General features: G+C 40.5%; 1 protein-coding gene across 3 annotated transcripts in view; it reads right to left on the bottom strand.

Moving 5' to 3' along the window:
• Positions 1-2100: 2100 nt before the first annotated feature.
• The window catches only part of Lhfpl3 (LHFPL tetraspan subfamily member 3), a 529915-nt gene continuing 514263 nt past the window's right edge, over positions 2101-17752 (bottom strand). For all 3 annotated transcript variants that reach the window (XM_021162985.2, XM_029476925.1, XM_021162984.2), the window contains one exon: positions 2101-4354. Coding sequence is in view for 1 of the 3 variants with exons in the window: in XM_021162984.2 (XP_021018643.1) it covers positions 4326-4354 (29 nt within the window). In the remaining 2 variants the exon portion in view is untranslated. The remainder of the gene's footprint in view (positions 4355-17752) is intronic.

Genomic DNA, 17752 nt, shown 5'->3' with positions numbered 1-17752 from the left:
CACTCCCAGTGAAGGACAAGTACCCTTACCTACTGAGCTACACTCACAGTGAAATGACAAGTACCCTTACCTACTGAGCTGCACTCCCAGTGAGGGCAAGTACCCTTACCTACTGAGCTACACTCCCAGTGAAGGACAAGTACCCTTACGTACTGAGCTACACTCCCAGTGAAAGGGAGGATTTAGAGTTTCTATTTCACACGTGTAGAAGTAGAACCAAGAATAACCTTTAAGAAAATGTAGAATAGTTTGCATTATTCTCCCATTTAAGATCCTCCAATAGTTTTCACTCACACTTAAAAATATAACAGGGACTATCCCAGCCTTCAAGCTGCAGAGTTCGTTACTTCTCAGCCTATGTAGGCCTCTATTGCCACCTGTCTCTGACTTTAGCATATTGAGCTTAGTCCTGCCTTAGGGCTATTAGACCATATGGATTCAGCCTGGTGTTCTTTCTCTTTGTTCAGTGCAGAGTTCTCACCTCAGAGCTCTCAGTGCCGAGTTCTCATGCTACCCTGTTTTGATTCTTTCAGGGCATTTCTTTGAGACAACATTTGTCATTTATTTTTAAAATTCTACCAGAATGCAAAACCAGAGAGAATAGGGGCTTTGTTTATGGGGGGCGTCACTCTTCTCTTTTGCTTAGAGTAGCTCTTGGTGCATATGACTGGTGTTGAGTATTGGCTATTTATGCCCTTTTGACAGACAGGACCCGGGCTATTCAGGGCTCCGTTGTTCCATGCTTTCCTGTTATTGTCCCAGCCTAATTGGTCTCATTAATCTCCTTATATATGGGACTTCTGTATGGGCCTCACTATGTAGCTCTGGTTAGCCTGAATTCCCTATGGAGGCACACTGGCCTCAAGCTTATAGAGACATGCCTACCTTCTGCCCTCCAAATGCTGGGCTCAGAGATGCATGCCACCACACCTGGCTTTCTTTCCCTTTTACCCTCCTTCCTTCCTTCCTTCCTTCCTTCCTTCCTTCCTTCTTTTTTTTTTTTTTTGTTTTAAGATTTGTTTATTTTTATTTTATGTATATGGATATTTTGCTTACATGTATGCCTGTTCACCTGGTGTTTGTGGGGGCCAGAAGAAAGTGTCAGTTCCTTGGAACTGGAATTACAGATGACTGTGAGCTGCCATGTTGGTGTTGGGAACCCAACCTGGATCCTCTGGAAGAGCCGTCAATGCTCTTAACCACGGAGCCATCTCTCCAGCTCCCCGCCATGTATGTAATATATAATAGGAAGAGAAGGAAATGAACATAGGTTGATCATCTCTTACATGTCAAGTGCAACATTATGAATCATTTTATATTCTCACAATAATACTATGTAACTGGATATTATTTATAACCATTTTGTAGATGAAAAAAAGCAACAACTCAAGGTTCAGCATTTTACAGGATAGGATAATAAGCAAGCATCTGGGATTGAAACCCAACTAGATAAAATATGCCCCGATTGAGTGAAGTTTTGCAGAGTTGTGGGCTGCTCTATGGAGCAGGTCAGCTACTTACTTAGTTGGCAGTTTCAGTAGACCCAGTGGAGGTGTGCCTGTATTTGGGTAGAAGAGGGAGGCCTTGGAGATGATCATACACGAGGCTCCTGCATATCTAATCAGTGCCTGTTATTTGCAGCACTGTGGGATACAAGCAGAGTTTCTGAAGGTAGTTATTTCAGTCAGGCCACTAACTCACCCTGGTGTGCTGGGTTGCATTTGAAACGTTCCTCATAGGCTCGTGTGTTCAAAGGCTTGGTCTCCAGCCGTTGCCACCGTTTGGAAGTTTGTGGGAAGTTTAGGAGATGGAGATTTGAGAGAGGAAGTGTGCCATGAGGACAGGCTGTGGGCTTGTACAGTGTGCTTCCACTTCCTTCCTGCTCTCTGACTCTCCACTGGATACAATGTGACCAGCAGCCGCCATAGCTTTCTACCCAGGAGTGACTGTGCCCTTCTTAAACTGTAAGCCAAAATAAAATCTTTCTCACTTAAGTTGCTGTTTGCCAAGTATTTGATCATAGCAGTGAGAGAAATAAGTAATACACTGGATCACTGGGCAAAAAAGGAAAATGAGTGTATACCACACCACCAAATATATTTTTTATGTAACAAAATTTTATTTTTATTTTTTTACAGAAATTCAGATATTCCAACAAATTTCTTTACATTTCCTGGACCTTAAAAAATTACACACAACTTTTGGACATAATAGAACAAAATGAGAAAAGGAGTCTTTTTTAAAGGTAAAAACATATTTCTTATACTTAACATTTAGTGGTTTACATGTGTGTTACCTATGTACAAATGGTTTATCATCAATGATCCATCTTCATAGCACTGCGGTGTGCTAAATTACACTCAGAGTTTATGGCAAAAACATAAAAGCATTTGCATGTGGAGAGGAAGTACCTTTTATTGTTTTGAAACATTACTGCTAATGATGTAGGACCCAGACAGAATCATAATTTATATGGATTAGAGGAACCTAATACCTTCTGATTTTAGTATAAATATAGAGATGCCTCCCCTTAAATAAAAGGTGAATATTTTTAAAAGTTGTGTGTAATTAAATTTAGTAAGTAGGGTATTTTGGATGCCTCGGGACAAGTACCTAAAGCAATGACCAGCCCCCAGGATGACCAGGACTACAATTACAGAGGCTATCATTCCCTTAATTTAGTGCTTGGGAAAGCCTGAGTTTTCTTTCTGTGAACTGGGTTCTAGTTACGTGAGCATTTGAGTGTATTTGTAATGTATTTTTAGCCATCAGAAACATTTGCTTCGTGACAACATGGCTAAAAATAAGAACACGGTCTTATGGGAGCATAAGAGAGGGCAACCTGATTCTCGTGTTGTCCTCCAGCTGATGCTCGAGTGGGATGCTGATTTAGCCCAATCCTGAGCCTGGGAGTGCAGGCATTCTATTTGTGTGGTTTTTTTTCTGCTCAAATCTAGAACATGGGCTGGCTTGCATTGAGCCCCCTTTATATGTACTCCAACTTGCGTTTATACTCAGACAATGAAGAACTACTTTAATATCAAGTATTTCTCTGTTGTTGGACTGAGGCAGGACATGTTATAAGGGCAACGGTTGGGGGACCCTGGAAGGAAAAGATTCTTGAAGACAGCTAATTGTAACTACTTTCAAGTACCAGCTAACCAAAAGGGAAAAAATATGAGAAATTTCAAAATCAACATTAATAAACAAAAGGTAACTTATTCCTATCAAGTTCCTTTGACATATAAGTATATAGTTATTTACTTCTAAGGCTATTAAGTTTTTACTTATTTTGTTAGTACCACTTACTATCATTTAGAAGTAGATTTAATGGAATAGTTTCTTTTAACAAAACAAAAATGAGTATATGTCAGTAAAGGAAATAAAGAATGTGGATTTCTAGTGACATATAGAATGAAGAAATAGAAAACTCATATTTTAGATATCTATTTATAAAGTATATTAAATTCCTATGCATATACTAGGGAGAATTAGAAAAAGTGTTTATTTGACAGTAGCCTATATATTACATGAGAGAGCATCCAAGTGAAAATAAACTTTCTATATTGTTCAGAGCTCCTTGATGCTGTTTTGTCAATGACAGGGGAATCTATGTTGCTTGGGAACCTATGATGTCTGGATGTACTTCCTGTGATTCACAGTTTGATGGAGTCATAGCACATGGCAGAAACATTTCCTTCGTGATAAGTCGTACAAACAGATTAAACTGAACACACATTGGGTAAGAAGTTTGAAGGGCTAAGTCTCTTAATAACCATGTGGTTGTAACTAATTGCACAGTGACATGAGTGGACAGTAGCAATGAGGGATCAAGGATTAGAGGCATTCCTCAAGACGTGACACTCCATGGGCCTCTTGGCTACTGGGATGGGAATAGTCTAGAACTAACTGCCCTTTTATTTCATTTAATAGCATTGAAAGATTAAAGCTTTTTTTGTTTTGTTTTGTTTTCAGTTTGATTTAAAAAGGACAGTTTATAAACCTCGATACATATGTATTTTACAGAATTCTAGCACATTTGTATTCTTCTTTCTTAAACTATTTCCTGAATATGATTTTCATGAGTATTATCTGATCTTATCTAATGACAGTTTCCAATGAGCTGGTGTTTAATCCGTAATCATAGCTCCTCTCAGAAAAATGACTCGAGTCTCTGCAGATCTAGAATCAGAAGGTGCTTTGAAGAGTAGATGTTCCACTTTTGTGTGTAGTCGTCTCTGGACTCTGATCTCTCCCAAGCGTCTTCCTTCTTGGTGCTGATGTACAAAGCTGTTTGTTTAGCTGTTATTTGACTTGTTTTGTGCTCATTCTAGAGAATATTGGCTTAACAGAACTGTAGAGAAGAGAGAGAGAAAGGGTTGGGGGAAGAAAAAAAAACACATCATTTCTTTTGTCAGCAAGAGTTTCATGTGTTAGTTATGGGACAATAACACCACAGTGGGGCCTACAACTTAATGCAGGGTTTGCTTAGCATGCAGAGGAATGATGAGGTGCCTGTCACCCTAGTACTTGGAAGGTAGAGGGAGGAGGATCAGAAATTCAAGGTCATCTGTAGGTTCATAGGGAGCTTGAGGCTAGCCCTGGCTGCATGAGACCATACCTTAAAATTAAATACGCTTCCCATGCCAACAAATAGTTCAAAGGCGCTGTGGATTTATTACCCAAAGACTTTGAGCAGTCTGTCCCATTAGACAGAGTACCACCTGCTCAACCAGGGGCTTCAGAAATTGCAAATATCCATGTGAGTCGAGACTGTGGCTGCTTTAAGGGAGTGGGAAGATCGTAGAGCTGTCCCAAGCATCGGGATCTGGCCTGGCATAGAAAACGTCTCAACCATTTTCCTTTTGCTGTTTTATTTATTTTGCACGGCATTGTGACAGGTGTAAAAAAATGAGTATGTACAGATCCAATCGCCTTTAAATACCAACCATTTCCTTCCCAGGTTTCTCTATTTCTTATGTGAATGTACACTTACTTAATAGAGTTGGAATCACAGCACAGATGACACTGTTTAACATTTTAAACATGAATTAAACAGTCTATATAATTAGTACTAGACTCCAGTGGCTGTATAATATTCCGTTCTACTTTCATTCTAATGGCTGTACAATATTCCATTGTATTTTCATTCCTTTACATCCCATGCTCCACAGTCCATTCTCCACTATTTCATTATTTCCAGACGTACAGGCCGATGATGATTTCTTTCACCTTGGGAGGTGTTGGTTGTTGAGGCTGAGTCTCACTCTATAGCCCAGACTGGTGTCAAACTTATAATCATTTTGCCTCAGTTTCCAGAGCTCTGGAATTTTGGACATTCACCCCACACCCAGCTGTTGTAGATTTTTTTAATTTATTTGTTAATATAAACAATGGGCCTTTTTGTATCTAAGAATCTTTGTTCTTTGGGACACATCAGGGAGTGGATGGTTTCTCTGTTAAATTGAAGGCTGTACTTGTGCTACCATAACTAGACCCTCACTTAGCCCTTTTCTTGGGATGGTCATCATGGACTTTGGTTCAAATATATTCTATAGAGTGGGAATTTGGGTCCATGGACTAGCCAGCTGTGGTGTGGCAGGCTTGGGCCAAAAGGCCACAGGCTCCCTGTTTTTGCAGCGCAGTACTTTAGGACACAGATGAGCTTCTGGTTCCTGAGTGCTAGAAACGCTGCTGAAAGATTGTGTTATCATCTGCGGGGCTTTCCTCCCTGATTTCTGCCACACTTAAAGCATCTCGGGCACATTATGATCTTAATGAACTTGCCTCAGCAAGACATTTTAGTTATTTTAATGTGCCCAGAACACAAAGAGGATAATTGAAATATGTTCATGTTATAATGATGATTTGTCTGTAATGATTTTGTGAGATGAGTCATGCTAGCAGAAACCCCACAGGAGGGAACACTGTCTCTAGACAGTGTTAAAACTACACAAGGAATGGTGGGTCTTACACGGTGCTGAAGGGGGTCCTGAACCTTGGATGGCCTGGTGTGTTACCTTGAGCAGAGCCTAAAGGTTAGGTTTGTGGGTCCAGGGTTCTGCTAGGTTTGAATGCCCCACTTTGAAAAACTTTCTATTTAAAGTTCACACAGGTGAATGCCCAAGGTTTCCAGTGGTAGCCAAGGATGTCAGAAAAGGAAACATGGGAAGCACAATATAGAAATAGGTGTTTGAAAGAGGGTGCTAGGGGATGGAGAGATAGCTCAGGAGTTAGAACACTGGTTGCTCTTCCAGAGGACCAGGGTTTGATTCCCTGCACATCGATGGCAGTGGGCAACCATCTGAAACCACCTGATACTCTCTTCTGGTCTCTATGGACACCAGGCATGCATGTGATGCACAGATGTATATGCAGGCAAAAAACAAAACAAGAGAAAAACAAAACTAAAAACCATACATATAAAATAAAATGTAGCTGGGTGGTGTACACCTTTAATCCCAGCACTAGGGAAGCAGAGACAGGCAGATCTCTGGATTTGAGGCTAGTTTGGTCTACAGAGGAAGTTCCAGACAGCCAGGGCTACACAGAGAAACCCTGTCTCGAACTCACCTTCTCCCCAAAAGGTAAAAAGAAGCACATGGAAGAGGGGATGGCACACAGACGTGCTTAGGGCTCTATTTGTGTGTGATGAAGAAGAGTGAGGAGATGCCCTTGATGATCTCAAAGACATCGACCACTCTAGAGAAGCAGGCTTTTCTATGAGTCACTTGTGATCGACCATGAACCAGAGACCACTTGCCTTTCCTTTCCTTTAGCTCTAAGCTGCCCAGATTGGCCTTATGCTCATGGCATCTAATGCTGTGTGCAGAGTTAGATTGAATCTCAGTGGACTGCCCTGGGAGAAATGGGTGTTGGATAGGCTTGTGATCAGCCCCCAGAGCAGGATGCTCATACTTAGGGAAGAAGAGAGCTACCCACAGAGCAGCCATCACTTTGTGAAGATCCTGAGCCTTCTAGTGGGGACAGAACACCTGTGGCTAATCTCACAAGAGCTGTGACCATCTCCCCACTATCTGGGTCCATATCCCAAGGCAGGATGCTGGTCTGGCAGGCTCTGTCCTGTCTGGGACAGAGCACTGTTCAACAAGTCTTGGCTCTCCTTTTTCTTGGGACACCTGTGGTTTTCACTCAGTAAAATCTCTGACTGGACCCCTCACTATAAACTTGCTATTGATCACTCAAGTTTTCCTCCCAAATGATCTGTTTTCTTCTTCTTTTCTTTCTTGACTTTGATGGATACTGGGTCTCCTCACCTAGGGTATCAATGGGGAGCTGAGGAAGGAATGGGAAAATTATGTCATGAAGCCAGTGAGCTAGGTTCCAACTGGGACAAAGCGAGTTCTGTACCTACATTTCAAATGTAAGGAATCACAGTTGGAGGGTTGGCTGTGTCAGTCAAGGGAAGGGCTTCCTCACACTTGGTATATCAGGTGTTCTACTTGTCTATTCTTGGTCCTGGCCCCCCTTCTCTCTGCAGGCTGCTCTTTATAAGGTTTTCAGATGATGTTTGTTTGTTTCTGGATTGCTTAGACAGTGCTATACCTGGTATTTTTTCTTCCTAGTGTATGACACCACCATGCAATGACATTTGTGGGGCATGTGATAGTTCTGTAGATCACTAGGCTGAAAATAACCAAAATATCAGTTTCACTGGGGTTCAGAACATAAACACTCTCCACATCATACCAGGAAGCCATTTGGTTTGGGGTGTAATATTAAAATGTTATTACCCTGGCTTACACGGCATGAACAGTGGGCCATTTCCACCTGAAAGCCAGGCAAGATCTGGCTCTTCACACAGATTTGTGAAGGGCATAGGCAGAAGGGGATAATGAAAGGCAAGGATCTCCTGTCCTCTTGTGGTCATACTCCTTCTGGCTTAAGAGTATGAGCTATCAAGGCAGTTTGCAGAATTATAGAGGCTTCAGTATGGCTACACCGTTATCACTGCTGGGTAAAACATTTTGCTCTTTTCAAATTTTTTTGCTAACATTTTTTTTCATGCACCATGGATATTTCCCATCAGGGAGGTAATTTAACAGATGTCATATTCTCCCAGGTTTGTACAGAGCAGGGCTGAATAAATAAGCTATTCAATGCTACTTCAGATCTTTGTTCAGTCGGGTTTGACCTTGTAACATGTCATGGGCTCTGAGTTACCCATGTTCCATTGCCAAGAGGCTCTCTGCAAGTCCTTTCTGGAGTTGTCATTTGAATTGCAGCTCAGGAGAACAGCACATAGTACAATAGCCACACTGTCCAGACCACCTAAACAATACTCGTCGTATTTTCTAGGTGCTTACTGATGTTGAAAAGTCTCCTGGGTTGGTTTCTGCCAATTGTTGATGTCCAAGTTGTACAAGTAGGGTCTGAAGCCCCCTCAGTCAGGACAGCTAGGAGTGTGAGGAGGGGGCAGTAGTTGAGTAATGAAAAAGGCCAGGCTCTCTGGGGCAACCAATGACTTCCAGTTGTGAGAATGAGTAAGGGGGCGGTCCCAACTGCTTTTTCTTTGGCTAAACATGGTTTGCCATTTTCTCCCACTCTGTTTGGAACCATGTCCACTTCTGAGAGTGATCTGAGATTCCCTGCCTCTCTGCAAGGTGGATTGCAGTCCCTTATGATTAGCAACTATCTCACAAGTTTTCTCTTTTTCCTTTAGCATTTGTCACCAAGGGCTTCTCTGCTCCCATCCCCTGACTCTAAGCCAGCCTGAGCTTTAAGCACTTGTTGAACAAATAAAGGAAAGCAAGAAGCAGAGGAATCATTTTCCATCAATTAAGTCAGCAATTCTCATACTTCAGTATGCACGAGAATCACCTGGGTCTCCTGTACAACCTGCAGATTTGACTCAGTGGATCTGGAGCAGGCTTGAGGCCTCAGAGTGCTAACAATCTCCCAGATGAAGCTGATGTTAGTGGTCAGGTACCATGCTCTAAGACGGAAGGCATTAGACTTAACTCTGGGAGGGAGAATGAGCTATTTATCTTTGAAATCCCAACCTAGCAAAGTGCTTTATATTCAACAGGCGCCCAAAATGTATCTGTCAGGGTGGCACATCCTCTAATCTTAATACTCTGGAGGCAGAGGCAAGCAGATCTCTGTGTGAGGCCAGTTTTGTCTACATGTGAGTTCCAGGCCAACCAAGGCCACATAGTGAGAAACTTTCTCAAAATAAAACAACAACAACAACAGCAACAGCACCACCACCACCACCACCACCACCATCAACAACAACAACAACAACAACACCAACACACCAATAAAGGATTTGACAAATGCACAGGAACCTATAACAATTTTGGAAGGAAAACCTTCAGCAATTGGTAGGTCTGAGAGACCTCCTGCTCCAGAACTTTTGGGACTATTAATTCCTTTAATTTCCTTCATATCCACTAATGTTCTGAGCCAAGGGAGCAAAATGGTGGGGTGCTCTCTCATCCTAGGTCTACACGAGAAGATTTTTTCCTATCTGCTTTTAACACTAACTTTTACCCAGTGTGTATAGATAGGCATGGAAGAAATACCTAAGAATTGAAGAAATGGGTTAAAAGTGTACCCTGCCCCAGACACTCCTATAATGTATCTTTCTTTCCCAAGTCCCACCCCCCCTTTTTTAAAATTAAAAATGAGAGCATTTATTTGTTTGTGAGGGTATGGGGCTGTGCATGCCATGGCATGTGTGTGGAGATCAGAGGGCAGCTTGTGGGAGGTGGTTCTCTTCTTTCCCATGTGAGTTCTGCGGGCTGAAAGCATAAGCTGTCAGGCTTGGGGTTAGAGCCTTTACCCACTGACCCACCTCATCAGCCTCATCTTTTTAAAAATCTTATTTTTTCCCGCCCTTTTCACTGTCACTTTTTTTTTCTCCTGGTTTCCATTGAACCTGATGTCCTGATGTCAGCACAGGCAAAGTAAGTACTAAAATGGTCTTCTGGCCATCATGGAGACCTTCACTGGGAAGGAGCAATCTGGGTCTCAGTGGACTGTTCTGTAATGTGATGGACAATTAGATTTGGATGCCAGGCAATGCATTTTCTCTTGTGACCTTTCTCACAAAGTAGCTCAGAAGAAGGGGTTTACTCAGAAAGCTCTCTTCCTCTTCTTCCCTCATCCCCATTAAGGCTGTCTGTAGAATCTGTCAAAGTGAGACAACAGGGTTAGTTATGTGTTAGGCCTTCCCTTAGCATGCTGGGTGGATATGTTGAAGATCTGTGAATTTCGCTGATGTTCACTGTCCAGTTTGACCTGAAGTTACCACATCTTTTAGATAGGGAGGTCAAAAGGCTTTCCCTATGATGCCCACAGGACAGGCTCAAGGCAGGGTGAGAGTGTTGAATCTTCAGCTTTTGGTGATCTAATGGGCCCCACTAGGCCTACATCACGGAGCACTAGGCAATCACTTGCTATCTTTGCAATCCCTTTGCCTGTTCTATCTGGTGGTCTAAACCATACACAAGCACATTACCATGTTTATGGCCATCTTTCAGAATTATAAATAAAAGCGAACCCAAACTGGGTGTTACACAAACCAAATCCAAATCTTAATTGAATTGTGTTCTCATGAATCCATCTCTGCTGCCATTGACTAGCCAGCCTTACACAACTCCCTCTATGCTTTTTTTCCTGTATGTGAGTGAGGCTACTGATTTCTATCATTTCTCTACTGTCCATTCTACTCCTCTGGCCTGAGTGTTCTTGTCATACATACCCACTTTCATCTTATTCTTACCCCCGTGCAAGTATGAAGTATGACACACACACACCCTCTGCAAGTGTGACACATACATACCCTTTCCCTGCAAGTACGACAGAACACACACACACACACACACACACACACACACACACACTTTGGTCCTTTCTCCACACTATTTTTTTTTAATTATATCCCCTGGACAATGTATATTGATATTTCGAACTTGTGCATCTGGTAGTTTTATTCAGTGCCTAGCTGCTGCCACCACCTCCCTCTCTTCTTCTGCCTCCTCTTCTCTTTGGAGAAATAAAATAAAATAGAAATATAAAAAATGTAAATCCAGATTTTATATATGAGAGAGACTATGTGGTATTTGTCTTTCAAAAGTTTGGCTTATTTCATATAACGTGATTTTCAATTCTGTCCATTCTCCTTTAACATCCATGTTTCTTTTTTTTTTTTAACATTGGAAACAAAATCCCTTGTGTATATAGCACATTTTCTTTATGCATTCATCTGTTGATGGACATTTAGGTTGGCTCTGTTAGGAGCCATCTAGGAGAGGCTAAGGCTAGCAGGTAATTTTCCTGGAGGCAGCCCACCATTTTTGCATGGCCTATGGTGGGTAAGCTCTGAGAGGTAAGGTCCCAAGAGACTTCATCTCAGGATTTCTTCTTGCAGCTCATATGCCCTTTTCTACCACTATTACATAGTCTAATGATTCCTAGGAGTTAGCCCATCCTATTGGGCAGATTTCCTGCAGATCCACATAAAGATGAATTTTTATGAATTAATGCTGTCATTATTAACTTCTGATTTGATTCACATAATTTTAGGAAGAAAGTTTTAAGAGATGGTTTTAGTTGTTTTGCCAGAAAGTATAATAAAGTTAAATCAAGAATGAAATGTGTCCACTCCTCATAATAGTAAGTAAGACTGCATAATAAGAAATACAGCGAGCTTTCACAATTACACTAAAAAAAAAAAAAAGAAGTAGACTTGGGACAAATTTGTGATCAAGGAAAAACATTCGTTCTTGGTAAGATCCAAGGATGAAGTGTGTACTATGATAAAGCAAGGCCTTGTGAAACTATTGCTTTGAACTTATAATGAGCTTATGGAATGAAACACTGCTTTAAACTTAACTATCAACATCCTTTTATAACTCCCCTTTTGTGTAACATTTTATCTATGAGGTAATTTTCTAAAGAACTTTTGTCTAAGAAGGTATAAAATATCCAGAGAAAAGGAATAAAGTGATGGCTTGGGGGACTCTGCCCTATTCATCCAAATATATGTGTGTAGCATTTGAGGTTCAGCCTGATATATGTATATGTCTGTTTCTCTCTCTCTCTCTCTCTCTCTCTCTCTCTCTCTCTCTCTCTCTCTCTCCCTGTATATGTATGTATGTAAGTATGTATGAACACTTACAGAGTTGATGAGAGAGGTGGTCAGGCTCGAACAGAATATGTGGTGTGTGTGTATGTGCATGAGTGCATGCATGTCTGTATGTATTGCCTATATAAAAGATTTTCTTTCTTTTCTTCTCTTTTCTTCCTGGTTCATGAAGAGTTAACAAGTCTAAGCCTCTTGCCTGGCCAGCCAGAGGTCCTTAAGCAACAGAGATACAAAGTAAGAAACCAGTGTTTTGGGGGTTTTTTTTGTTTGTTTTGTTTGGTAGTTTTAATGACTTCTACTTTTTTCTGAGTTTTATAATGGGTTACATTTTAAATTTATTTTATGAGTACATTGTAGCTGTCTTCAGACACACCAGAAGAGGGCATCAGATCCCATTACAGATGGTTTTGAGCCACCATGAGGTTGCTGGGAATTGAACTCAGGATCTCTGGGAGAGCAGCCAGCTCTTAACAGCTAAGCCATCTCTCCAGCCCAACTAGTGCCTATTAAAGTACAAATAGTATGAGAGTTACAGAGTAAGAAACCAACACTTATCAGCACAGAACAGTAAGTGAGAGTTAAGTTTCCAGAGGCCATGAGCGTCTGGACCCCAGAATAGTAAGAGAGTACAAGGCCATAGAGCATTCGTCTTTGACCTTTGTTCAACTTGGTGTCCCACCTTGGTACTTATGATGCTGGAGAGGTTCCCAACATGGCTTCATTTTGGAGCTGTTGGGTAGTGTAGCAATGAACACTGGAGTATCTCTGTTGTGTGTTGTCTTAGAGTCCTGTGGGTATAAGTCCAGGAGTGGAACAGCTGTGCAATATGGAAATTCTATTTTTAGTTGTTTTTGTTGTTGTTGAAGCTTTCCTTGATTTCCTTACAGTTTACATTCTCATAAGTAGTATAGAAATATTCCCTCTCTTCTACACCTTAACTAGTATCTGTGGTTTCTTTTTTATCATAGTCATTCTGACAAGCATGTGATGGAACTAAAACTCAGTTTTAATTTGTTTTTCCCTAAAGAATGCTTATCTTTACTTAGCCCAGAATACAATAGAAAATTTATGATTAAAAAAATCTCAAAAAACTCTAGAATCAGTGCTATTAAAAATTGGATGTGATATTCCAGCCCACAACTCCAGCATAAGACTTCTGTTTTACTGGAGCCCATGCTACACTAGGAACCCCAGAGACCAGGCAGCTACTCAGAACTCCAGAGGACACACAGGTGCTTGGAATGCCAGAGGCAATGTTGGCACTCAAAACTCCAGAGATCACATAGGCCACAAACACCCCAGTGGAGACAACCTATTGGACCTGAAGACTCATTCATTGTGAGAACCCCAGGCCACTCAGGCTAGAAGACCAGAGAGGAAACAGAAACAAAAGGAAAAAAATCCATCTAACAAACTCAGAAATCAGCACCTCAACCTATAATAACTCTAAATCCAGATGACTAGAGGCTAGTATAAGAACACTATCAACAAATAGGTAATATGGCACCACCAGAGAACAGCTATTCTGCTGCAGTAAGTCCTGGATATTTCAACACAGCTGAAGCACAAGAAAATAACCTTAAAGCCAATCTTATAAAGATAATAGAGGCCTTTAAAGAGGAAACAAATAAATCCCTTAAAGAAATCCAGGAAAATTTAAACAAACAGATGGAAGAAATGAATGAAACCGTTTAAGACCTGAAAATAAAAATAGAAGCAAAAAAGAAAACACAAATGGAGGAAATCTTGTCGATGGAAACTCTAGGCAAGTCAACAGGAATGACAGACAAAAGCATCACCAACAAAGACGAAGAGATAAAGAATCTCAGATGTGGAAGATATGACAGGAGAAGATGTTAAATCTAAAAGTTCCTAACACAAAAATGCAGGAAATCTGGGACACTATGAAAAGACCAAGCCTAAGAATGATAGAAATAGAAGAATGAGAAGATTCTGGTTCAAAGGCCCAGAAAAGATTCTCAACAATGTCGTACAAGAAACTTTTTCCTAACCTAAATAAAGAGGTGCATATAAGCATACAAGAAGCATACAGAACACCAAAAAGATTGGACTGGAAAAGAAAGCCCTTCCTGTTACATAATAATCAAAACACTAAGTGTGCAGAAGGAAGAAAAAAATGTCAAAAGATGCAAGCAGAAAAGGCCACGTAACATATAAAGCAGACCTATTAGAACTATACCTGAGTTCTTATTAGAGACTTTAGAAAGTAGAAGGGTCTTGCATACACTAAGAGATCACAGATACCAGCCCAAACTGCTGTACTCAGCAAAACTTTCAATCACCATAGATGAAGAAAACAAGATATTCCACAACAAAACCAAATGTAAATAATATTTATCTACAAATCCAGCCCTACAAAAGAGACTAGAAGGAAAAATCCAACCCAAGGAGGTTAACTACACCCAAGAAAACACAGTAAATAAATAATTACACACTAGCAAAAACAAAAAAAGGGAAACACACCCCCACACCCCCACACCACCACCATTAATATCAAAATAACAGGAATTAACAATTGATCATAAATATCTCTCAACATCAATGGACTCAATCCCCCAACAAAAAGGCAGGCTAATAGAATGGATGTGAAAACAGGATCCATCATTCTGCTGTGTATAAAAACACACATCAACATCAAAGATATTACCTCAGAGTAAAGGGCTGAAAACAAGATTTTTTTTTCTCAAGCAAATGAACCCAAGAAGCAAGCTGGTGTAGCCATTCTAGTATATATATAAATAGGCTTCAAACCAAAATAAATAAAAAGATATGAGGAAGAACACTTCATACTCATCAAAGGAAAAATCCACCAAGACGACATTTCAATTCTGAACATTTGTGCTCCAAATACAAGAGTACCCACATACATCAAAGAAACATTACTAAGACTTAAACCACACATCAAACCCCACACATTAATTAATAGTGGAAGACTTCAAAAACCCCACTCTCTCCAATGGACAGGTCATCCAGACAGAAACTAAACAGAAAAATAATGGAACTAACAGATGTAATGACTCAAATGGACCTAACAGATATCTACAGAACACTTCACCCAAACACAAAAGAATATACCTTTCTCTCAGCACCTCATGGAATAACATTGACTATATATTCGGTCACAAAGCAAGCCTTGACAGATACAAGGAAACTGAAATAAGCACCTGTATCTTTTCAGACCACCTTGGATTAAAGCGGGACTTCAATGACAACAGAAACAGCAGAAAGCCTACAAACTCATGGAAACTGAACAACTACCTACTGAATAGACACTGGGTAAAGGAGAAATAAAGAAATGAAAGACTTCTAGAATTCAATGAAAATGAAAGCACAGCATACCCATACTTATGGAACACAATTAAAGCAGTGCTAGGATGAAAGTGCCTTCATAAAGAAATTAGAGAGATCTCTTGCTAGCAATGTAGCAGCAAACAGGAAAGTTGTAGAACAGAAAGAACATGCTCAAGTGGAGTAGACATACTCAAACTCCAGATGGAAATCAATAAATTAGAAATAGAGAGAACAAAACAAAAATTCAATGAAACAAAGAGCTGGTTCTTTGAGAAAATCAACAAGATAAACAAACTCTTATCCAAATTGCCTAAAAGGCAGAGAGATAATATCCAAATTAATAAAATCAGAGATGAGAAAGGGGCCATAACAACATACATGGAGGAAATCCAAAGAATCATTAGGTCATACTTCAAAAACCAGTACACCACAAAATTGGAAAACCTAAAAGAAATGAACAAGTTTCTCAATAGATAGTACTTATCAGAGTTAAATCAAGATCACATAAACAATTTAAATAGACTTATAGCCCCCAAGGAAACAGAAGCCGTCATTAAAGGTCTCCCAATCAAATAAAGCCCAAGGGCAAATGATTTTAGTGAAGAATCTACCAGACTTTTAAGAGGAGCTAGTACCAATATTCCTTAAATTATTTCACAAAATAGAAACATAAAGAACATTGACAAATTCATTTCTCAGCTTGTTTATCATTTGTATAGGAGGACTACTGATTCTTCTTTTAGTCAATTTTGTATCTGGCCACTTTACTGACCATGTTTAATCAGCTGTAAAAGTTCCCTGGTAGAATTTTTGGGGTTGCTTATGTGTTCTGTCACATCATATGTGGATATATACATTTAATAATAAGACAATTAGTAAAAGAAACCTCATGTAACTGAAAAGCTTTTGTAAGGCAAAGGACATTGTCAAAGGACAAAATGGTAGCCTACAGATATCCACCAGGGAAAAATCTCCACCACTTCATATTTGACAAAGGGCTGATATCCAAAATATATAAAGAACTCAAGAAACTAGACATCAGTGAACTCATAATTCATTTTTAAAATGGAGTACAGATTTAAACAGAGAATTCTCAACAGAGGACTCTGAAATGACTGAGCACTTAAAGATCTGTTGTTCAACATCATCATCAGGGAAATGCAAATCAAAATGACACTGAGATCGCATCTCACAAAGGCAAAGATCAAAACCACAAGGAACAGCTCATGCTGGTGAGGAGCAAGGGAAACGCTCCTCCACTGCTGGTGGGATTGCAAACTGGTGAGACTGAAAACTGTACAGCCACTATGGAAAGGAATATGACAGTTCCCCAGAGATGGGGGGATGGATCTACCTCAAGGCCCAGCTATACCACTCCAGGGCATATACCCAATGGATACTCTAGCCTACTACAAGGACAGTGCTCAACTTTGTTCATAGAAGCCTTATTCAAAATGTCAGAAACTGGAAAAAACCTAGATGTCCCTTAACCAAAAACTGGATAAAGAAAATGTGGTATATTTATACAATGGAATGTTACTCAGCTGTTAAAAAGTATGACATTATAAAACTTGCAGGCAAATGGATGAGAGTACTTTCATCCAGAGTGAGGTAAGCCAGACCCAGAAACACGAACATGATATGTACTCATAAGTGGCTATTAGCTGTAAAGTAAAGAATAACCTTGCTACAATTCACAGACCCAGAGAAGCTAAGTAGGAGGAGGGCTCAAGAGGGGATGCATGAATCTCACTGTGAAGGGGAAATAGAATAGACATTGCTGGTGGACTGAGGGAGGTGCTGGGGGGTGGGAACAGGAGGGATCCTGTGTGAGGAAGATGGAGAGAGAATATTGGGAGAGACAACTGGAATTGTGAGGCATCTCTGGGATAAACTAGAAATCCAGGTCAATGGAAACTCCCAGGAATCTATGAAGGTGACCCTAGCTAAGACTCCTAGCAATGGGGGGGGGACCCAGTCTGAACAGGCTATGTCCTGTAGGCAGGCAAGACTTCCAGTGGAGGGATTGGGGCACCAAGCCACCCACAAAACCTTTGACGTATAATTTGTGCCTACAAGATGTGCTAGGATAAAGGTAGCACAGAAATTATGGGCATAGCTAACTAATAAATGTTCCAGCTTGAGACCCATGCCGTGAAAGGGAGCCCAGTCCTGACATTTCCTGGACAGCCAGGAATCAGAGACTGGATAGTCCAGAGACAGAATAGAGGAGGAAGAAGAAGAAGAAGAAGAAGAAGAAGAAGAAGAAGAAGAAGAAGAAGAAGAAGAAGAAGAAGAAGAAGAAGAAGAAGAAGAAGAAGAAGA

This window comes from Mus caroli, chromosome 5, assembly GCF_900094665.2.
Source record: "Mus caroli chromosome 5, CAROLI_EIJ_v1.1, whole genome shotgun sequence".
Classification (NCBI taxonomy): Eukaryota; Metazoa; Chordata; class Mammalia; order Rodentia; family Muridae; genus Mus; species Mus caroli.
The sequence above is the reverse complement of the archived record's forward strand: the minus strand, read 5'-3'. Positions and strand labels throughout refer to the sequence as shown.